Below are 24,572 nucleotides of genomic sequence, written 5' to 3'. Positions count from 1 at the left end.
ACCTTGTGGGACTGTTGAGAGAGGACACTGCACAGTAGAAGCCTATCAATATCTCTCATGTGGGAAGAGTAATTATTAGACCTAGTCTGTGAACATTTCCCAAAGACGTATTCCTCACTGCCTTCTAATTTAATTGTTCCTAATGAAAGGAAAAAAATACAGGTGCTCAGGGTGAAGCTCATTCCTGGTAGAATAAGACACCATGCAGTTATTATTTCTCCTCTTCTTGTTTGCATCTGGGTAGCTGGGAACAGGGCCCAACGTCAGTCACTGCTACAGAACCAAATTATTTTACCAGGACACCATGTGTGTTGACTTGCAAACTCATCAAGTCCTCAGTCTGTGCACTGGTGAAATGGGGCGTACTAAGAGGAGAAGAAAAAATGACACTGAAAAATTCATGGGGAGCAAATAGAGCAAACTGCTGGAGAGCTCAAGGGTTTTGCATGGGGTTGTGACCCTGTCCCAGTGTCCCTTTTCTCTTCTGTTTCCCAAGCAAATGAGCAGGAAGAAAGGAGTTGCCTGTGCCATTATTTGTGGGAAACCAGCAATTCACACCTTGGCCAGCACAAAGAAAAGTGTGTGGGTACGAAATGACTGGCAAGTGCCACGCGTTCTCCTGCAGACCTTTATATTTGTCCCTATAAAAACAGGCCAGTTGGAGTCCAGAGTGAGGGGTTCTGCATTTTTTCTAGTGGGTCTCTGGCAATTGCTTTAACATGTTTCTCTAACTTTTGCTTCTCATGATGAGCATTTTAGTGAAAAGTAGTAGCAGTAGCTAGTGTTGAAACCTGTACTACTTGATCATTCCTAGAACCATTCCAAACCAGGGGTACAACTACCCAAAGTGATGTTGAAGGCTTCTGAGAGCTGTCCAGGCTGTGCCCTGCACAGTGATTAATAGAGGGGTTACAAAGTGACTGGGCTTTTTCTAGGAGATATTCTGATGCATTCATATTTATTTAGAAAAACATATTGCTTAAAAATTTGAGTATCTGGCTGAAGTATTGCTCATGCCTTGGGCTTGAGGGTTAAAAAATCAACTTTTCTACAGAAGTCAGATACTTCTTATTTCAAATTAATAATATAATTGAAAGTCCTCCTATGTGGTCTCCAGAGAAAATTCTTTGACCACTTCTTAGCAACAAGGCTGTTACAGGCAGTAAACGTGGTTTCTTCTGCCAGTCCTCTCAACACTGGGTTTGTAATGAGCAAAAGAGCTGGAGCCAACAGTGGGATTTTCTTTATCCCAACAAATAACCTTCAGCTCCATTAACTTCAGGGCGAACCACAAATACATTTGACAGCAGAATTTGGTCCTTTATAAAAATTTAAAAGTATTTTTGAGCGAGGAACAAATGTTGGTCTGATCTGAAAGGGGCTGAGCTGCCACACAGCTGCCACTGCATCATATTGGCCACGCTAATATGAAGGCTATAACCATGTTAGTTGATTTGCACCTCTTCTCAGCAGTAAAACCAAGTTTGCAGAGTGGTATATAAAGTCCTGGCCTAGCAGAAAATTGTTCTCGTTGTGATAAAGACACAGCCAACTTTGACTTATCCCTGAACCAGCTAATCAAACCATGATTGAAAGTTTATTTTGAGTTCTGTAACTTAAAATGTTCTGATTTCTTTTTCAAACCAAGCTTGTAAGAACATATTTTTTACCGTGGACTCATCAGTTTTTATTTTGCGAGACGTGATTTTCATAATGGCCATGAATTTCAACTCTCTTTACTGCATATGTGTGGTAATGCTCTTACATGTAGTTCAGTAAAGGTTTTTATAGCTGTCATCAAAATTACACACACATTACCACATCTATTTAGCCTAATTGCATAACTGGTTATGATTGCACCAATTACCTAGAGAGGCAATACATGACTAAAAGTTAAAAATAAGGAAAATTGTTAGAAACAAAGATTTTTACCCTCTCTCAGCACGTCAGCAAGTCACTCTTGTAATGAAGACTCAGAACAAGGTTAAAGGAGTCCTGATTATTATGTTAGGCCACTGATTAATTAGGACACTTACGTTGGCTCTTATACTCCCCGAGGATTACTATATTATTCAGGCACACTCAAACTGGCACAAGTATTGAAGTCTCATTTCCTGCTCTCACAAGCTATAGTGATCTTACACATAAAGTGCCGATAGACCACTTTTCAGTCATAAGTTCATTCTCAGACTGCTGATGATCTTTTTATGTATTGGATTTCCAGCCTTTCATAGCTATCAACATATTTCCAAAAGTAATGTGTTTACTTACATAAATAGAGGTCCAGGAAAGGGATTTTGAGCCAAATAGAGGTTAGGATATTGACTGTCCAGTGCAGTCTGTGCAGATGAAACAAAACAAGAAATTGATTTCTCCAAGATCTTGCAAGTCCAACACAGGTAATCCATGTTAGCCCAAAACCAAAATGAATGGTGACAGAAAAATAAGCCTTCTTTGATTTTAGATCCAGCTGAGCAACAAAATTCAGGCAAGGGTTCAAAAATAGAATTAATTTGTCTCATCTACACGTATTTCACATGTGTATTGATGATAACCACCACCATTAGTCCAGCAATTTTAATGAACACAAAAATTCCCTTTGATTTTTTCTAAGTCATAAATAATTTTTAGCTGTCTTCATAAGTACTACTTTTTTTGTTATTCCTGCCTTAGAACCCTTTACAGATATTTTCATTCACAGCCATTAATAGGATGCCAAAATCCATGGATTCCCACAGCATAAGGTGCTCGATGAGGGTGGGCGTTTGGTTACACGGTGGCTGCACCACGGCAGCTCACGGCAGCTCTCCTGCCCCATTACTCACATGCAGGGTGCAGTTACACCAGCTCTGTGGAAGGTCTGGATGCTCTGGCAAAACAGTAGGAAATGAGGCCTTTTTATGGGTTACATGAAAAATGCCTGATATCTGCCAGGTCTACACGGAAACTGTGATTTTGAGTCTTTCACAGACTCTCTGCCATCTAACCAGAAAGGGAAAACAGAGGCAACACCATAAATCCATTTTAGGGCTACTCCTCTGAAACACCATAAAATCTTTTAAAAAGTTGAAATTAGTAGTCCTTATGAAAGTCATCTGACCACACAAAACCTCTCAGCCCAGCTTACAGAGGCTGCACGTTATAACAAACTCCAGGTTATTCTTCTCTTCCTGAGCACGAGAACTCACCCACAGGCAAACCAAGAACAAAGGGAAGCAGAGCCATAATGAACCTCGGAAACTGAAAGCCCTCCAATAATTTTACTCATAAGAATATTAGATTTAGGAGAGCTTCCTTTTTCTTTGTTCTCTTTCCTTATCTTCTTTCTTTTCTTCGCTTTTTGACTTTGTGGAGTTTTACTGAAGAACAAGGGATCATGCCAAAATCCTTTGGGCTTTTTCTTTTTTCTCTTTTTGTTTTGTGTTAAATTTCACAAAGATTTTCCTGATTAATGTAGCTAACCTGTGCTAATTAAGCCGTTAATGTGGGTGGTAAATGAGGCTTAGTCAAATGATCAATAAGAGCCCGTGTCCTGCTGAACTGTGTCTCACACCTCAAAGCTATCACAAGGTTATAGCAATCCGACCATTGATCGACTCTAGAGCTCTTCATTCTACTTAATACTTTATTGACTACTTCAAAACCGTGCAGTACTGAGTGAGTAGAGATCATTAAGAATACCATCTGGTACAGTTAACATGCATGTTAGCCTCTGAGACTTACAGGATTTTGTTTGGACAGTACTTGGAAGGATTTTATTCACATAGAAACTTGAGCTTCCTGAGCCCTTTTTCCAGAAAAAAAAAGTAGTGGAAATGGTGCAGCTTTCCCCCACGCTCACACTCCACGTTGAGTCTGAAACTCAGTGCTGAAGAGCCTTCACTCGGGCAGATATCTATCTTTAAGTCCCTGTGTATCACAGTCAGCCTCAAAGTTTCTCCTTACTTGCTGCGACCCTTTCCAATGGCTTAAGCTTCAGCACAATTTGAGTGGGCTGGACTTTTTTCTTTGCCTTCAGTCTGGCCACAGATTCACAAGACTTCTGTGAAACGACAGGCTCGTTTGTCTCCATAGCCCATACTGACTGACAGCGTGGATAACGACAGCTTTAGCATGCGAACATGTCTGCCAGAGACTGGGCAAAACAGAAGGTAAAATCTGTGCTGTCTTATTTGTGCTGGTTATAATTCTCTGCCAAAGCCAAATACTAGCCCACAGAAAAATTTTTAAACAATAGTGTCGGAGAATTGGCTATTTTCCTTCAGTTGCTCTTGTCACTGTCACTCCCATGGGATTCTACTGTTTAAATGCAGATGTCTGCATCTGACCTTGCTGTTTAAATGCCGTTATGGGACAATGGAGACAAACACACCCTTCTGACTTTTTCTCTCATCCCAAAGTAGACATCTAAAATAGGTCAGATGACTCATGTCTTAGAATAAGCACTTGCCTATTTGTAGGCACCCATTGACTCCAAAGGGTACCTAGGGACTAGCTTAGACATAAGCAGTCACGATACAGGTTTCTGAAATTAGCTGAAACGAATCCCGTTCTGCGGACCTGTATGCCATTGAAACAAGTATTTTTGAGTTTAAGATTGTACTCGTACAAACAGGCTCCCCTCCACACGCTTAGTACATGATGCCTTCATCGCCCACCCCAAGATTGACTTTCTCAGGCTGGGGAAAAGCATAACCTTGGCTCCTGGGGGCTGGAGGGCAGGCAGTGCAGGAGCATCCTCATCCAGCCTGGAGAATGAATCGTTTCATCTCCAGGGGAATGGGACATCCTGAGTTTTATATCACTTCCAAAATTTCCAGAGAAACTTAAGGGAGAATAATACATCTGATATATAAAACCTAGTGTAACGATAATTCTAGGGTTTTAACTTTGCAAAAAGGCAAAGTTAAGCAAGGGATTACAGTATCAAACATTTGCAAATAGAGAAGAAAATCCATTATCCACGCTCCTCATATGTTATGTTGCCTTGCCCTCAAAAGCTGTCTAATGTCTTCCTTTTATTAAAGATTATGTTTTCTCCTTTGCTGCTTCAGCACTATTGCTAGGTTGGAGTTGGCCCTGCCTGTTTCTCCCTCTCTCCTAACACATCAGTACATTTTTTTATTTGCTTTTTCTGTCATTGTCCTCAATTACAACATTATTTTTACTCGAAAAGCTTTCTTACACATTTCTCACAGCTGTCTAGATAATATATCGTAAAAAATATCTATCAACATACCAGATTCATGGGGTGGGAGTCAGCTTAAGACTAAACCATAAAAAGTTTTGTACCTTCTTGGGAGCTAGGCATTGCATCCAATACAAATCTTGTTAATATAGTTAATGGATCCTCAAGAGTGACTCAGATGTCAGTCAGACTACTTCAGAGTGAGGTGTAGGACCCTCTAAATCCTACCTACATCGTCCATCAGGTGTCAAGCAGTGCTCTTCCCCTGTATGTGCCCACCAGAATAATGTAACACAGACTCAAGTGCGTGCAAGCAGATGAAATGAAGGCAAGCCTGTCTATTTTATAAAGCACGGGTACCCCTTATGACACTCTTTCTTCTGTAGTATCTAAATTAGTTGCAAAATCCCATCTGTGGATCTTCTCAAAGACATGAGTAAAAATAAAATCATAATTTTAAACTTTGCTAAGCCTAAGTCATATTTAGAACCTGCCAGAGCCCTTAAGCGGTACCAAGTATGTGACAGTGACCCAGAAAGAGAAATGTTCAGGAATTGTTCATGCAGTAGGTTGAAGAATCGTCCCCCCTCTCCTCCTGCACCCTCGTAGAGGAGAGGACAGTGATGCATCGGGGCTGTACCTCTGCACCCAAGTCATGGTCCAGACAGTGCCACTTCTTTCTCATGGCAAATTTCTCTGCTTTAGTTCCCTGAATGTCACCATGAGGAAAGAGCACTGCCCTAACAGGAGTGGAGGGAGGATAAGTGCATAAAATACGATGCTGTGAGATTTGTGTTCAGTGAAAGGATAAGGGTCAGCAAATAGCTCATAGCTAGATGTCAGGCTGTGAATAAAGTAGACTATGGAGGTTATGCACACAAGGACGATCAACCAAAATGTATATATTCTGAGAATAAAAATTGTTCAGTTTAGGTAGCCTGTGGATTTGCCCTGTAGAAGCACGTTAGGGCCTCAACAATCAGACAAACAAAAGAATTGCATCTTAAATTTCTGCACTATCCTTGTAAACAGCCTTGTTATCAAATCAATAAATGAAGCCTTATTGCCTATCATTGAAAAAGGCCAATTTCAGCAAAGATAATTGAAACACGTAGCAGGGGAGGGAAGGAAAAAAAGTGATCTCTGCACTTTGAAGTTATGAGGGACTTTGGAATGGTTCAGGCGAGAGCATTACCAGAGAGAAGTGTCGAACCCGATCTGTCTCTATGTGAAGCATTTTATCAAGCTTTAGTACTTGACGTGTTGCTTGTCAGCTTCAATCTCTTCTCTTTCTTCTCTCATCAGGAGGCCAAGAAGACTGCATCCTTTCTTATGAACCTGTCACAAGACAGGAAAGTAAGTTCCATCTGCCTTTCTGTCACTGTTCCTTATATTTTTCATTTCACATTTTGGGGGACAGCAGAGCAGTAAGTCTTGCTGTGCCAGCCCCAGATTCTCTGTGGCTCCTTTTGCTTGGCCACTTGGTCTATCGCATACAAAAGAAATGATGTAAGGGTCTCCCTCGCTAGCCCCCGCTTCCTAACATCCCCAATATGCTCTCATGGCCTAATACATGTACTAATAAATACATTAATCAGTCTACAAATTATTGATGCAGATTTTCTAGATTTACTGCAATATTGTTACATGGGAAGCCTTTATGACTTTCCTTCTCATGTGATATCTGCCTCTAACCAGGGTAGATACCCCTACAGGAAGGCAAACCGAAAATGGGAGCACACCCATCTGATTTAATGGGGGATGCACTCATATAACTGAGGAGAAAAAATCCTACAATCTCCTTTCCATGCCTCATGAGAGAGTCCGTCTGCAAGCATTGGGGAGTGACCTTGTTGAGCAATAGCAAATACATATACTTCCACAGAGTCGTTTGACTACATGTGCATGCACCATCACAGAGCTCTGCAAAATGAGCGGTACTTGTTCTGTTTTCCTTATCCATGTCAATAAAATGTACACCTAAGTTTTCACTTCATACAAAAACGCAACAACTCTGGTTAGTGCATCTTTGGAAAGATTTACTGTTATTACCAGTAAGATCATCAAAATGTGCCTTTCTTTTTGTTGTTCAGTTAATTACACCAGGCCGGTTATTATTCTGGGTCCTATGAAAGATCGGATCAACGATGATTTGATATCTGAATTCCCTGATAAGTTTGGGTCGTGTGTACCGCGTAAGTATGATTTCACTCCTTGTTCTGCAGCTGAGTGAGTTGTATCCCTTGGTGCCATACATTAAGTAAATTGCTGTGAAAGCAGCATCTGTGAACTATATGTAGTTGAGTTTCTCAAAAGCCATTTTTCCATTGGACAAAAAAGTTGAAAGGAACAAACAAAAAAAGATCGTGATTCTTCTGGAAAGAATTTCTCAAAAGAATTGTCTCAAAAGCTGTAGCATTTTTTTAAACAAGGAACCTTCTAGCCACTAACTCGGTTTATTCATCAATTTATCTGTGGTTTTTTAAATAAGATAAAAGTTTGAAATACTGGTAAAATGTAGAATGTTTCAACTCAATTACACAGCATCCACCTATAAAAATATGGAGTAATCTATGATTTGTGTGAGATCTAGACTGTCTAATCTGAAAGCAATATTGGACCCTGAATTAAGCAGAGTGTTTATATCTTGGATCATTAAAGCTCGCTGCGTGTTTATTTCAAGCCCTGATTGCAGTCTTACTTCATTTTAAACTGTTGTCTCTGCAAATATACCAGCTTAAAACTGCTAGAGATGAGATCAGCATCAAGCTTATAGTTAAGGCTAAATTAAATTGATGAGATTGCGATTCATATTATCACTGTAACAGGATTAGATTTACAATCTGGAATGTATTTTGTATGTGAGGTTTGTGTGTGATCCTGCTGAAAAATTCCTGGAATTCTGGTAAACCCTAATTTTATGTTAGCCTGTAAGTATTGATTGGACGTAAATATCAGAAGGTGTTGCTACGAAAAGACAGCTTTATTGTCATAACTCCATTGAAAACAACGTGTAGTAGCCAAAGATATGCTTCCAGATGTGGAGCACCTCCACTTACAGCAGACCCAGCATTGTCAGCTGAGCAAACCTTAATTGCAGCATTTTTTGCAAGAAATGTTTTTACAGACTTCTTGATCTTCTGTCTTTTGTTTCATGCAGATACCACACGGCCAAAGCGTGACTATGAAGTGGATGGGAGAGATTATCATTTTGTCATTTCAAGAGAACAAATGGAAAAAGATATCCAAGAGCACAAATTTATAGAAGCTGGGCAGTACAATGATAATTTATATGGAACTAGTGTCCAGTCTGTGAGATTCGTGGCAGAAAGGGTAGGTTGACACTAGTTTTATTGACCATGCAACATGATCTGTTTTGTTTCCACTTTGTATCTCAGACGTGATTCTTCTGCCAAAACTATAAAATATCTGCAAAACAGCATCCTAATATTTATAGGCTTTATAATGACTCCAAAGTGGAGTCTCTGACTTTGAATGACATCATTGTTGGCGCTTTCTGTACATAGATGTAGTGCCATCGATTCAGGGATCTAACACAGCGCCTCAGGTACATCCCAAAACAGCCTTCCCTCTTCCCTCTGTAAGAGAGGTAAATAAACTTATCTCACTTTCACAGAGGAGAAAGAACGAAGCACGGAAAGATTAAATGATTTGCCTCAGGTGACACAGGGAGTCTTTGACACAAACAAGAACTGAATTATCCAGTAATAACGTAGATATCCTATTACTTTTATGAACTGATTTTCCTCATCTCTGAAGAAAATCCTCTCCCCCCTGCAAAGTTCATCCCAGTAAAAATAAAAAAACAAGTTTGTTCCCATATCTCCAGTGTATATTTTATATTAGCACCAAAGCAAAGGAAAGAGCACAGGGAAGTGGAGCGCATGCCCTGGGGTCCCCTTCCCTGATGTGCCAGTAATGGCCCCATGCCAGGGACCGTGTCGCTTCCCGTCTTTTGGCTGATCTGCAGCAAACTCTGCAAAAATAAACACATCCTCATCTGTTTCCAACAGGGCAAGCACTGTATACTCGATGTGTCAGGAAATGCTATCAAACGACTACAAGTTGCACAACTCTATCCCATAGCTATCTTCATTAAGCCTAAATCATGGGAGCCTCTGATGTAAGTATAAATTCCTTCAAGTGTTTTATTTTCAGGGTACAGTCTCAAGTGGTACAACACAGGTCTTGAGTCTACATTTTGCCTGTCCTCTAAAATCAGTAATAACGAGAGGAAATGGGAACAGTGGAGACTTGCTCTCCCTGCCTGCCATCCACTGTAGCCCAGCATCTCAAGGAACAAGCCCTTCACGCTGGACCATGTGGGCTTACATGCTGGACCATGAAGGACTCCCTGCCAGTGCTCGGTGTACTTGTTCCAACCAGTGCAGCAAGTTCACCAAGGACTCATGCGGCATGGCGTGTCCCATCCAGCCTTGGGTGTTCTTGGGGTGTAGAGCCTGGTCACGGGGGGTGAACCAGAGGGTAAACCTGTGTCAGATTTGCAGTGTGTGCCTCTTTGTCAGCCCTTCATTTACTTGAAGGACTGTAAGAGGATAGGCAAGGACCCATGGGACTGGAGAGGGGCAAATGCAACACTTAAAGAAGGAAAGAGAAGGCACCAACTTCATGCTGTCACCAGGCAACCTAATTGCCATACTCAGAAAAACACTGGGATCCAAGCAACTCAAGTATCATAACTGAGAGGATAAAAAGTTTCTAAGGGGCAGCCAATGTATGTGCATCAAGAGTAACTCAAATCAACCTTATTTCCTTCTTTCATGAGATGGATATCAATAATTGTATTGCATCTTGATTTTTATTCTGGCTCCATGGGACATTCTCAGTAGCAGCTTAGGGAAATATAGTCCGGAGGGAATCACTCTGAGAGTGATGTGCATGTGCACAACCATAGTCAGTCATTGAAAATGGCGCTGATAAACTGGGAGGGTAACAGAAATCCTGCAAGTGTATTTCCTGAGCTGTCCCTATTTGGGACTACTTATTATTTTCGTTAATTACTTGAATGATGAATTGGGCAATACTTCTGTAAAGTTTGTGAATAACTCAAGGCTGAGCAAGGTGGCAAGCACTTTGGAGGATAAGATTAAAACTCAATGTAAAATCAGTAAGATGAAATTCAGCACAGGCAAAGGAAGAAAATGAAATGCAGGAGTACAAGCAGGGAATAATTAAGCTATAGCACTGCAGAAAAGCATCTGGCGGTTGGGATGGATCACAGAGGAATATCAATGGATGGAAAATGCGGTTGCAAAAAAGGAAACTGCCACTGTGGGCTATATTAACATCAGTGTAGTATAAGGACACAGTAGACAGTTATTTTGTTTTATTGCGTATGGATGAGGCCTCAGCTGGAGCACTGGCGTGGTTCTGGGTTCCACCCTGGAAGTTGAGGAGGAATAGGGGTTACCTAGTGTCAAGGAGAGAAGGCTGAGGAGGAAATATGGAAGTGATCTTCATACTGGTTAAAGCTCCGGATAAAATACATTGTGATCAATTGTTTTCCATGTACATTTATGGTAATGCAAGAGTTATCAGCTTAATTTGCTGTGATAGGGATGAAATTTTGAACTCTGTGCCTTCCCCTCACCAAAGGCTCTGCAAATGCCAGGTGATGCCATAAGTGTCTGTTACACAGCTAAAATGTAGGCACCCCCCCTCCTGTGACAGATGCGTGTCTGGTTACGGTAACGGTGTGCCCACAGCCACTGGGTGACCGAGCTGGAGAATGCTAACATGCCCCATCCCGTGAATGCGCATCCTCCCTGGCCCTGCTTTTTGGTGGTAAGGTCCATGTCCAGCCACGTTATAGGGAGTGATGCACAGTATGTGGTGCTTGCACAGCCCCAGCCTGAACAAAGCCATCTTGGGTTGGATGACTTCTTGATATTTCTTCCAGCCTACAATTCAATTATTCTGATTATGTTGCTGTATAGAAGGGGAAGGGTAGTAGTAGACAGCCTACCTTCTGCATTGATTGTTTTAAGATAGATCTTAACCTACAGTTTTCCCATCCATAAAATATTTCCATTATTTGTTTAATGCTGACATTGCATCTGGCGTGGAAAAAAAAAAAAAGTAAATAAAAGTGGCCCTTACTCTGAAAAATACATTAGGCAGAACCAGAAATGTGGCAATAACATAAAGGCTTCGTTGATTTGATGTAAGAACAGCAAATCCTTAAACAGATTGACTGAAAAGTGTTATGAAGATGCAAAATATTATGACAATCATCCTGTAATTAAACCAAAGCAATAGTAATATTTCACTTAGGACAAAACAAGTTATGCAGAGTTAGCAGAATTTTCCTTACTGATATAAATTAAAAGTAAGCTATCTTTCACTGTCCAAATCTAAACCTGCCTCAGTGTTGACAGTATGGTAGGGACAAACAAAGTGACATCCATTATATAGTTTGGAATTCCTTGTTTTGCAAATACCCTGTGGAAGACACCCTTAATTAGAAATCCAAACTTTCATGGGACAGCAAAAGTCCTTATATATCAGTACTAGTTTGGGATTTTTTGCAGTAATATGGCTTATATAAATAAATAATGTAAACACAATACAACTCCTGGAAAAAAAAAAAAAAGAGAAAAATATAATTAATTCAGGCACTCTAAAACAGTTTATCCCCTGCAGCCTGCTCTCCACAAGTGATCTTTTTATCCAGTTAATCTATCTAATGTGTATTTATCTTATCAAACAGTATCCAAAATTAGTTTCTAACAGAAATAAGAACTCTTTTAACATCAACAGTATCATTCTTTTTAAAGAATTGTCTTGAGAGTAATGACATAATGCTGAGCCCCTTGCTTGTGAAAATCATTTATTTTATTTAGTAATGAAGCTAAATCACTCAGAGTCTGGCTAAACAAATACATACTCTGGCGTAAGCCATAGTGAGTTGTAGGGTGTGCATAGATGAACAGATACAACACCTTTCCAACAGATACTATTATTTTAGTATGGAGAAGTTTAACATGGTGAACCAGTGCTCTGTGGGAACAGACAGAGGACATTTTTATGACAACGTGACTCTGTTCACTCAGTCTTTTTTATGTATGTAACTATCACAACACAAAAATTATAGGTTTATCTGCCGTAACTATTACTCCTATTCATACAAATGAGTTGAAAGTTAGTGTAATAGCAAAGTAAAACCATAAAAGACAAAAAATTGCTAATCAGAAGATGCAGAGAGGCAAAATTAGCACTTAAAGTTGAAGTCTAATTCTCATTCACGCAGATGCTCCTTTGCACCCATCTGACAGGGAAGGTAAGAAGAGTGAGGGAGCATAAATTAAGCTTGCACCTGCACTAGAAACTTGGTTATTGCTGGTTCTCTGGAAATACCTTACTAACACTAATGACCACAGCAATTGGAAGACCGTAAGGGACTATTGGATGTAAAAGCAACCAGAACACATGGTCTGAGCTGGATGTCTCCTGATCCTGCTTTCTTCAATTAAATTCAGCCCTGGCAATCAAATTGCTGTAAACAAACTGCTCCGTCATCCTGCCCTTCCTTCTTCCTTCCTTCCTTCCCCACCTCTACAGGACTCCATCTTACAGGTTTAATCCCAGAAGCATCCCTGTTGGTACCTCTCAATTGGCCTCTTTCTCTAGAAGAAGGAGGGATCATGGGGATGAAAGCTGGAAGTAATGAAGAGCCTACCTGGGTAGACTCTTCACTGGGAGAGGAGGAAAACCCTGGAAAATGTGCCTGGAGGGACAGCTCTTTGCAAGCATTTTGAATTCACGAGCTGTGCAGGTCCCTGGCTAGGAAATAAAAAATTAGAAGGGACTACGGTTTGACAGCACTTTTAATTCATCATGAAAAATGGACATCATGGTCCTCCCCCTTCTCCATCCTCTCTCCTGAAGGCACAGGGTGGGCAGAGGCATGAATACAACTAGCACAGTTTTACACCCAGGCAAATCTACAACCTGAAAATGTAATGCAAATTTCTACTTATTTCAAAGTACTTACTATTTTTAATGCTTGTTTATGTTTTTATTTCTATTTTCTCCTGTGATATTCAAAGATCTTGAGCAAGACTTCTCAGAAATTTACCAGAAATAGTTCTGGAAGGAGGAGGATGTTGTTAGCACTAGAATATTGGCTGAGTGTTCTTAAGATGAAAATGTTAAGTTTGCATAAGAATTTGCAATGGTATGTCCCACTTCAAGACAGAGTTTTGGTTCAGTCACCTAAAGATATGTTGAAGTAGGCATAGCTGATGAGAAGCCCACCTGAATTCAATTAGATAGCAATTTTCCAATAAATGGAATTAGTAGTATTACAAATTTAGCAGCATGACACAGATTGGCATATATTAAACCTATTTATATAATCCACAAATAACTGTCATAAATTTTGAAAGAAATCTTTCTTATCCTTCATTTTATAAACCTGCTTCCTGATTGCATTGGTACTTCCAGAGAGATTTTTCTAAGCAGTGCTCCCAGCTATATGGTTAGTTATATAGATAGATAGCTTTAAGTAATTTTTAGAAATACCTTTTTGCATCCTGGACACCTTCCAGGGTGTTTTTCAGAAGCCAGGTAGGAGTTAGATGTAGCAAGATCATACTGTTGTGCACTTCATAGATCATTGTTTGATGCACCATCATGCACATAATTTCCTACATGCATCACCCATGCCATACTGTATACAGTCCATTACCACATAAGCATATGATTCAGTGCAAAGCATTAAATCAGATTTATGTAGAACACAGGATGCTCCCTTCTCTTGCTTTCCTAGTTGCCTCAGAAAATTTCCATCATGTTTTAAGAAAAATGAATCCATGCTGTGAAAAAATGCTAGAAGAAGCAAACTCTATTTATTATTGCTAATTAATTTGGATATCTGCAGGCATGTATGTGTAAGGCAAGTATACAGTGGTATTAAAAGCTGAGCATGCTTGGGCAAGACAACTCATTTCTTAAAGTTATTAAATAATGTTTCTGTTGAAACAGAAATGCTCCATCAAATAACAAAACATTGGTAATAACAGAATGTTACTGACACTGTCTATGTTTTTACATTTATTGGTACCCTGTATGTTTTAGAATCTACAATAACTCATCTTAACTCTTCCTGCTGGAAAGATTCAATTTGATTTCTCAGGATATCTGCAACTCATGCCCCCACCTGAACCAAGAAGTCTCCCTGGCAGACATGCTGGGTCCTTCTGAGGCTTCCCTACAGGGTTTACAATGTCTCTGGGATGCCTTCTACAGCGTCAGGAGTCTCAATGTGCTGAATCCTGCCTTTAATCATGATTTCACTTCATAGCCCCAGCCTCAGTCAAAACCCGGCTTCTGTTTCAGCAGTTTGGACATTCTTATTCAGCTCAGACAGCCAGCTGTAGGCCTGGGAGATAGAGAGGTTCCTGAAGGAGCTTCAGCTCTGGAGGAGTGCTCTGAGTACTCAGACCTTGAGACCTCCTGGCTCCCAGCTGCAGGCCTGGGAGATATAGAGGTTCCTGAAGGAGCTTCAGCTCTGGAGGAGTGCTCTGAGTACTCAGACCTTGAGATCTCCTGGTTCCCAGACTTAGCCATGGGTTCTTGATGCCACAAGTCCATCTCAGTTAGCAGTTACCAGATTTGGGCCTCATATTTTGTTTGGGAATGTAGAGTAGTGAACCCAAAATAAAAGTTTAGTGGAGAAATGGGAAATAATCTGGAAATGTAGGTCTATACTACATAAGAATGAAATTAAATTTAAAATACTGAAACTGCCCATGAACTGATGGAAGAATTTCCTCGCTTGATTCTTGTACCGATCTCAGTCCATCTGTGATTCAGTTGAACGTATCTTTTAGAAAGCTGTTCTAGTAAGAATCTAAACTTTTTGATGACTTCCTCTGTGTTTCTAGGGAAATGAATAAACGTCTTACAGAGGAGCAAGCGAAGAAAACCTACGATCGAGCAATTAAATTAGAACAAGAATTTGGAGAATATTTTACAGGTATGTTTTTATTAAAAAACAATTTTTTCCCAAGGTATAGTCTTTTATTGCAAAACAATTGGATCAGGTCAGCCTCTGGCCTGTCAGTATAGTGTGCCCACAGTAAGGACTCCTGGCTTGGGACTATTGTTTCCCTGAAACTTAAGGGAAGTTGAGGCATTCAACTCCTCAGAATTTTGATGCCCTGAAGGAATAGTTTTGCATTAATTTGAATCCCTCTCTGACCCAAAACTGCTTTTAATGAAATCAGTACAAATGTTGCATCATTGCATGTGTACAGACCAAAAAACTCCTCACTAGCTCAAGGCAAGGGCTCAAGCTATGGATCATGGGAGGGAAAGAGAAAGGCATCTTCTTCCTGACCTGGAAAAGAGCAAGATTTAAGACCTACTCTGGGCCCCAGTATTTCCTTCAGACGGGTTTAGGCAGCTCCCCACTCAGGGGACTAGTATTTGTGGATAACACTCAGAAGCCCCCAGTTGTCCCTCCACATACTGACAGTGCACGTAACCTGAATTGCAGTTCCAGGTTTCTGCTGGGGGGGCAAGGAATTTAAGAGTATAGACACTGTGCTTTGTGTTAGAGTTGCTTTATCTTCTGTCACTTGATCTAGTTAACTTTTGCAGCCAAGAGTAAGTTTATTATAGAATCATTAAGGTTGGAAAAGACCTCTAAGATCATCGAGTCAAAACTCCATGACCTGGTCCTTATAACTAGGTCAAGAAAAGAATAGGCTGTAAATCTGCTGCTACTCACTGCTGAAGTAGCTTCTAAATCAAACGAAATGCAAAGCTTGACTTGCAACAGTGGGAACCTACCATGCTGCCTTCCCATGGGATAGAGCTGCTATTTTCTAAACTAACCTAGCTCAGTCATCTCACTACAAGCAGTGGGATCTCTGTCATGGGAAGGTGCCATTGGTTTGAACTTAGTTGCCATCTGCAGGGGTATAACTTTTCCATAATCAACAACATCACAGTGTGCGAGTATTCCTTCTCATTTCATCAATATCTGACATTGGATGCTGTAGAATATAACAATTAAAAGAAATATTGATATGTTTTCTTACTGCAGCTATTGTCCAAGGAGATAGCTTAGAAGATATATATAATCAATGCAAACTTGTAATTGAAGAACAATCTGGGCCTTTCATCTGGATTCCTTCAAAGGAAAAATTATAAATTAGCCACTGCACCTCTGATTACGACGGGAGAATATTTAGAAGAAAACTATAATATACTATTTGGAGGCTTTCCTGTTTTTGTTGCATTTATGTTCTTTGCAGTCAATGTGAATTTTGATGAATGTACAACACAAAGTGTTTGAAGCCATGAAGGACACTGATGGGTCAAAGGGTAGGAACAAAAAGACTTCTACCATATAAAGCAAATCTGTTGTGTGCTCAGAGCACCAGTTGTAGGTATAAACTTCTGACATGGAGACCCTCTGTCAAGGGGAGCTAGCCACCTCCTGTGCCCATGCGGACATTTTGATCGATTTCAATGGCTGAGCTCAGTGTGTTGATTGCTTTAAAGAGAAGTTCCCAGCTCTTGAACCTCATATAGGGCTTGATCCTGCAAGGCGCTCAGCACTTGACCCCAATTCCTACACATGAGTAGCCCGTTGACTTGGAGTCACTTGTGATCCTTCCCTATGCCGTTCAGTCCCACCAATTCCAGTAGGACTATTCATGTGCTCAAAGCTAAGCACGGGCTTAAACGTTTTGCTAGATCAGGGCCACATGCACCTTGCAAAATCAAGCTCAGAGTACTTGGTCCACTTCCTACTGAAGTCATTGGTAGGATGCTCTTTGACTTGACTGGGAGGTGGATCCTATTCTAAGCTTGTCATTGCACATTTGTAGTTGGTACACCTCGACTTTGGTAACTATGCACATCTTTTGATTTCTGAAACCAAGTCAAGCATTTCTTTTTTCCCCTTTGGAAACACTATTGCATCAGGAACTAATAACAATATAGTTTATTTTAATGGAGTTTGGGGGTGGGAGAGGATGGAAGCATTTCACATCACACACACGTGCACACAAACACATTCCCATGCGGACACACACATGTATGAGGATTCACAGCACCTATGTTGACAAGGAGGGATACAACTGGGAAAAGCTTTAAAATTTTTGATTGTCTATTTTATCATTTATATTGATAGAAGGCACTTAAAGATGAAATAATTTATAAAAATAAAAATATATTGATGTATAGAAACTAATTTCTATAGGTAAAAATGTTTTTGTGAGATATTTTGTAAAGATTAATTAATTGAAAGATTAAATATTTACACCCTTGTGCGACTGTAAAATGTAAAGAGGACCATCAAGTTGCATTATCCCTTTTCCGTAACAGATTCTCTATTATTAATGACAAGCAAGATAATTCCTTAAACTGTAGTTGTCAGCTTGTTTTTCTCTCAATTTAATCCTCTCCCTTGCCTCTATTTAATCATGATGAACTCCTGTGGAAAGATCTCTTGAACTGACTGCCCTGTAGGACCTTTTCTGAACACAAAAGGATAATGCATCTTTAAATTGAAATGGATGATTTTGCAGAAGCAAAATGTCAGTGCTTGAATGCAGTTAATAATTTTTCTCTTGGAGGAGGTCACACTTCACCCCCAAATGTTTTATGATTCTTCCTGTTTCTTTAAAGGAAATACCAAAAGCGTTTGATCTTTCCTCTTTTTGTAGGCAGGCAGGTCACCAACTAACTTGTACCTTCATTCATTTCACAGTCAACAAGGGTCTTAAAGCAAAAACTGAGGCAATGGACATTTGTGAGGGATTTGGGGAAAGTCTGTGGAATTGCAGTTTGGGGTGCATGGAAGGGAAGAGGGAGGGGTTTTTTCCTCATTTCACATTGCCCTTCCTTTGTATACTGATGCCATTCTTCACTCTGACACACAAGGGGACAACTGCAAGAGATACCATGATAGTAAACTGAATTGCCTTTGCTGCTGCTGGACCAAGTTTTCTATAAAACCCACACTCTCCTGCCTGCTGCACCGCAGGAGTCCAATACTTATTAGCTGGTGGCTACAGCAACCCTAATGTTTAAGGACGTTTTAAGGGCAAATGCTAAATAGACTCCTCAGTTACGTGTCTATTTCTACACCCTGTCAAGCTGACAGGTACATCCAGCCAACCTCCGCGGAGAGCGCGACTAGCTGGATGTTTGTATTATAGCCACCAGCGGCGACGGGGTTAAAAATATGGGCATTTTAGCGGCCCTGAGATGGCCTCACTTACTGCCCTACTATGGTAACTTTGAGAAGTTCACACTTCTTTTACTACTATTGTTCTTGCCTGGCCAGCGCAGATTTATAAACAAGGGTTTCAGTTAAGTCTCAAAAAAAGCTTTGTAACCAGAAGGGCTAGAAACATTTTTTTTTACAAAATATAAATGAATGAAAGCTTCGATTTTGGATAATTCTGCAGAAATCCACAGAGTGACCCCAGATCTTTGGAAGCCATGGATTTTTCCATGCTGGCAAAGTACTATTGCCCCAGATTGGGAAATAGCCCACCGGACCTGAAAAACCAAGTATCCTAAAGCAGGAACTTCATCCTAATTTTCAGCTCTGTTTTTAAGCAATCAATCACATCTGCTTCTTTGTTTCTTAGTTCAGCATGCAGCCTTTTACGGTACTATCCTACTAGTAACTGTTTTGCTTTGTCATGTGCTGTGCTTTACGGTGAACAGTAACACTATGGCTGAGTACAATCAATTTTTCCATCAGTCCTTGGTTACTGTAGTAACATTATTTATTTTTCCCTGTCTGTTGTTTGTGCTTCCAGTTTAGAGTTGCCATTGCACTTCTTTTTTTTTTTTTTTTTTTTTTTTTTTAAATAAAACATATATTTAAAAACAAATCACCAAGAGAAGCAGTGAGAGGTCTTATTTCCCTTAGGACTTGTACTCCCGGTTTTTTTGTGTGTTGATGTTTTGCGTTTCATGTTTCAGCATCCTCAGAGCTGCAGTTCTTTTTTGCATTGCAGCTGTTCAGATCATACTGGGTGGTAGTGGGAGGAGGAAGAGAAACATAAGATTCATGCAAAATTACATCTGGTGCAAAAAAAAAAAAAAAAAAAAAAAGTGCAAACTCACAACCCACAGCAATTGGCGCCTGAGACCGTATTGGTGCTAACACAGCTTAGCGTAATCAGATTCCTTTTCTGTCCATGTAGAAGACTTGCGAGCGTCTAAACATGAGACAAATGCAAATGCTGGACCCTTTAGGAAAAGTGCCAGATCACACCCCTGGTGCTATTTCTCATGTTCTGGCACAGTGTGTAGCACCGTAGGGTCTAAGCAGAACCAAAATTATCACAGCTTTTTGTTCACCCATGAATGATCACGACGACATCTTGCTAGCTTTGTGCAGATGTGCAATATTACAACCTATTTATTTCTCCTCGCCACAAAGCATCTTCCATGCACTGACTCATTGAGAGCTTGCTAACAGGGCTCAGTGAAACGGCACTCTACTGGTCTGACGGTCTGACCATCAACCAGTGAAAGAGCCTCTTGCTTAATTCCCCCTTCCTACAGAGGTACCCTGTCCATGCTAGTGCTTTGTAATTTCTTTGGTAGTAAAGGCTGTTTCTAGATAAATATTCTGTGGTGTAATTGTGTTTGTAGCTAGCATGGTTTGATGCTCTGGTGTGGATAGGGTCCTAGGAACCACCCTGAGAAAGTCAAGGATAAGAAATCTCTCCGTTGCACTGAAATTTCAAATCCTCATCCTGGAGAGCAGTGTTGAACCTGAGCTAATAACCACTACGAGCCAGTGACAGTGTCCTAGTTATACAACGTCCACCTACCTATTGACATTAGTTTTCTATGGAGAAGCTGTTGGTGTTACACCTTCACTGTTACTTGCTCATCAGCACTCAGTCAAATTCTGGTTTTGCTTTGGTTTTCTTACATTTTATTTTTTGTTTTTCAAATTGTATCCCTGACCAGAGGATTCGGTGAGTGACAACACACAAGGATATTTGTAGGAAAAACAGTGTTAATGAAAAAAGTCTCAATCTTTTTAAGCTGCAGATTTAAAGCCATAATATCTGCCGTGTTCACAGAAAGTGGTCTTTTATCCTTCACAGCTTTTAATCTCAACGTTTTTTCTCTTGAACATTTTGTCTGCCATGTTATGCATGTGGTTCACTGTGCAACTGCATTCATGTGCTCAAGCCCATGCCTTGGTGGAATAAATGTATTTTCCTATTCCATTAAAAATCAGACATCTTGTCAATTAGTTCAGAAGTAAGAACGAGGTCATCATTATGTTAAAAAAAAAGGGTTCCCATTTTAGGGCACAAATCAGCATCAAAGCTAACAGCAAATACCACCTAAAATCTATTCAACATACAGCTAGCCTAGATCCTCAGCTGGCGTAAATCACGGGCACTCCATTGATTTCAGTGGAGTCCATCCCATTTACACCACCTGAAGTTACACATCCGTCCTCCCCGTTACACCAATATTTTAGCATTACTGTAAAACACCAAGGCCACATGATTAAACAGCAGCTCAGCACTTTCCATCATTATTCGCTGCTTATATTACTGTAGCACCCAGAGGGCCAAGTCATGGCCCAAGATCCTTTTGAGGTAGGTGCTGTGAAATTGCTGAACAAAAAGACACCCCATGGGCCAAATGCTGTGGCCGGATTTTCAGAAGGCTTCAGCCCAGCTGACATCTCACCAAGAGCAATAGGAACCACTACCCCGCTGGCCCTTTTGAGAGTCTGTCTTTCAGGTGAGGAGCATGAGAGGCGATCCATCATCCCTCACACCGCGTTAGCAGCTTATGCCGTCTGGCCCTGACCTACAGTGCGGCAACATGCCCTGGTGTAAAACAGCATTTCTGGGGATGGGCGGTAGCCAGCATCCTAGGCAAGATCTTTGGGGGAAAAAAAAAGCAAACAAGAAAAGAAAAAAAAAAAAAAGGCAACACTGCTGGCTCTTAGTGGGATAGCAACCTTTTAATTTCTGGATTTGTGTTCCTAAATTTGGATCGGCCAGTCCGAATTTCCGAGCGCAGCAGCCTGTACTCAGCAGGCTGCTCCACCCGGCACGCTGGCCGGCGCACGTCTCTTTAGCAGGATGTTTCTCAGTCCAGCTGTAGTGTGGGGTACTCCGAATCTGAACTGGAGTTTACAAAATACCCTGTCCAGCTTACACTCCTGTTATGTGTAAATACTCCGCGCATCCATTCCATTTGTGTAAAGAATAAAGCACACACGATTATAAAAATTAAGATGTATATTTCATACTAGCTGTGTCCTTGCTTATTTATTCCGGTCCAAGCTCTCAGCTGTGGTTCAGTTGTAAATGCTTGATAGAGTGTTTATAAATGTCATGAATTTTATTATAAAATATTAATATTAAAGCATTTTTACACTTTATAGCAAACGGCTTCTTCACAAGGCATAATTTGTCTTTTTTCCTTAAAGCAGAATAGTAAAAAGAGAACGAATATGCTCTTAATATCTCTTGAGACACTATCACATCTATCACACAAGACAGACACCAGTCTGGAAGTGGGATGGTGGTTTCAAAAATGACTGAGGATACAGAAATTTTTTTCTTTCTTGCACTTTTTTTTTCTTTTTGACTTCACATTGACATGGAAGTTACCACCAAGAAGATTCACTCTGGTGAAGTACTGCCACTTTCTCCTTACCACACTTCTGTTGTGTATTGGGTATCATCAGCATCTTGGTGAATAATTATCAGATTTTTTTTTTTTAATTAAAGAATTGTTCCATGTTTCTGACATCACAGCACAGCCATTGGGATAAGGACTGTAATAAATACATGCTTGTAAGCAGCTTAGTGGAGCATAAACTTCAGTTGTGCTATGGGGTCCCAACAGCCCAAGAACCTTGGGTTTTGGCCATCCCAGAAATGTCTTTGCAGATGGCTTGTGGGCTCCAGGGAGGCCACGTGAACATTGTCAGTCTCCAGCAGAGGCAGAAACATGACAGGGACACTGCTTTCAACACACAGACAGTGCTAAATTCAGTCTGCAGAGGACCATGGAGCCTCCATATGGCTCTGGGAGCCACAACTGACACTACAGGGAAAAAAACTCTGTCCACAGAGTTTTACATGCATAATCACAAGGATGGTTAATCATCTAAACATTCGTTGTGATGCTTTAGGCTTCTCGAATAGATTCAGAAGGGGGAGAGAATCCAAACAACAGTTCACATTGATATGCAGATGAGCACAACTTAGGGGAAAAAAAGTTAGCAAGTTATTTTTGAGATGCCAGCCTGTTTACTGAGAGATTTTTCACAGCAATAAGTTACTGCTCCAACAATCTTAGCAACAAAGTGAAGTTGCTTTCCTGAGCAGCGCTGTACAATGCAGGCTGGTAGGTGGGCTCTTCATTACAGAGCAGTGTCTCTTATTAAAGTACTTTCTTCTTCATCCTATCTCTAGGCAAACCTGAGCTAATTCCCCAGACTATATTCTGCAAAAACAAGGGAAACTTGGAAAACAAACTTTATAAAATGCCTGGAAGCAGGAAATACTTAAAATTGCAGGAACCTAGACATGCTGTGACTATCGATTCAGGCAGTGGTGGCAAACCTTGCCAGCCTGTTGCCTCGGCCAGGCATGGAGTATGTCCTGAATGGTCACCTTCTCTCATTTGTCTCACTGTCTTTTAATGGTCCCTTCACACAACCAGCCAAATATTTGGACTCAGTTGTCCAATCACACCCCTGTAGCTTGAAGGACACTATGTCCCAGTTTGAAAAATTATTTGGGACCAGAGTTGCAAGGTAAGTGGGCAGTACTTCTATGTAGAGATACCACCAAGTGCCTAATCCATCTTGGGAAAGTAATTTCACACTGATTTTCAAAGGAATTTAGATGCCTATCTGGCATCAGCAAGTTATTCATTTCACTACAATCGTAGCACTTTACAGCTGGCACATAGCAAGGCAATGCCACCTGGGTCCCTATGTCACCTGTGGCAGAGCAGGAAAATGGCAACTCAGTTCCTAAATCTCTGGGCACATATCAGATGCTCTTCCCCAGCAATCCACACAGCAATCTTTGTTATCAAAAATCTTGGACAATGCAGGAGTAGTTACGGTAATAGCCCTACCAGAGCAGGGCTCACCAACAGCACCATTACAAAGCCTGTTGCCGCAAGGAAGGTGACACCAGGCCTGCAGGGCAGGGGCTGCTGGGGTTGGTGGGCTGGACATGTCACCAGTAAAACAGCCAGAGCTGAACTGGTCTATAGACCAGTTTGGAAAGCTGTGGACAAAAGCACAGCTCCCCTGCTCATGGAGGAGGGCTGTTCTGGATAGCACCCGCCGCTGCAGTCTCTTGCTGATGGAGATGGTTCCTCCCTGACACACTGGGGAGCTAATGGTGCCAAATATCCCAGGGAGGCAGAGCACGGTGCCCAGAAGAGATAACTAATTTTAGTCAGCGAAGAAACTGAAATGCTTGCTGCAGAAGCTCATTAACTACTGTCAACCGCTTATTAGCCCTTGATCTAAGCAGAAGCAGGTGGTGGCAACCAGGGAAAATGAATTAGGGCTAATATATTATTAGTGTAATAGTAATGGGGCTGTTATAACATCAGTAGAAAAGCAATACACAGCTGGCCCCTCCACTACACCAACTGATTAGCTAAAGTCTCAGCATAAACAACTAGCCTGAATTTGAGGGCTTGCTCTGGTATGTATGGAAGGTAAAGAGCTTTCACCTAAGCCTCTTATGGCTTCCTTTCCACACAGTGACTCCCTGACATTGCCAAAGACTTTGCCTTGCAGTAGAGTCTAGAAATGCAATAGGGCATCAGCGGTAAATTGTAATTTGCAGATGTCTTTAAGCTGAAAAACTCTGGGACGGGCTTTAAAGATGTAAGAAAAGTACAAAGATGCTGGGAACCTGGAGTTAAATCCATCTCTAACAACAGCTCACATGAAGTCCCAGTCTACAACAGAAACTCACCACTGGCACCACCAAACCCCGTCTGACCTCTGCCTGACCTACCTGCCCCGGCAGGCTGGTCTGAACAAAAATCATGCCAGACCCTAAGGAAACATTTTCTTTAAGGTCTTCTTGCCACCTTCTCCCTTTTTCCCAAGAAAGGGTGTTGCCACTGTGTCATCTGCAGTAACAGCTGGTCAAGGGGCTGTTCATTATCTTTAACTCAAAGCACAGGGCTTAATTGTCACAATCATGATGACTATGTTTAAGTACTAGGATGTCAAACCTATGTCAAACACCCTTCCTTTCTTTTTTAACAGAAAGTGTTTCAAATGCTGTCGACACGATGACTCACAGAACAAATCTAAAGGGTCTGAGGGCAAATG

At 40.9% G+C, this 24,572-nt stretch overlaps 1 protein-coding gene across 4 annotated transcripts in view; it reads left to right on the top strand.

Annotated features, from left to right (window-relative positions):
* Nucleotides 1-22,482, top strand: part of DLG2 (discs large MAGUK scaffold protein 2) — a 1,041,736-nt gene extending 1,019,254 nt beyond the window's left edge. For 2 of the 4 annotated variants that reach the window (XM_075140226.1, XM_075140229.1), the window contains 6 exons: nt 6,494-6,544; nt 7,282-7,383; nt 8,349-8,521; nt 9,223-9,332; nt 15,118-15,209; nt 16,284-22,482. In XM_075140226.1, coding sequence (XP_074996327.1) covers nt 6,494-6,544; nt 7,282-7,383; nt 8,349-8,521; nt 9,223-9,332; nt 15,118-15,209; nt 16,284-16,390 — 635 coding nt within the window. In that variant the 3' untranslated portion in view covers nt 16,391-22,482. The remainder of the gene's footprint in view (nt 1-6,493; nt 6,545-7,281; nt 7,384-8,348; nt 8,522-9,222; nt 9,333-15,117; nt 15,210-16,283) is intronic. The other 2 variants (XM_075140227.1, XM_075140225.1) reach the window with 1 other exon arrangement.
* The last annotated feature ends 2,090 nt before the right edge of the window (nt 22,483-24,572 follow it).

This window comes from Calonectris borealis, chromosome 1 (assembly GCF_964195595.1).
Source record: "Calonectris borealis chromosome 1, bCalBor7.hap1.2, whole genome shotgun sequence".
In the NCBI taxonomy this organism is placed as follows: domain Eukaryota; kingdom Metazoa; phylum Chordata; class Aves; order Procellariiformes; family Procellariidae; genus Calonectris; species Calonectris borealis.
The sequence above is the reverse complement of the archived record's forward strand: the minus strand, read 5'-3'. Positions and strand labels throughout refer to the sequence as shown.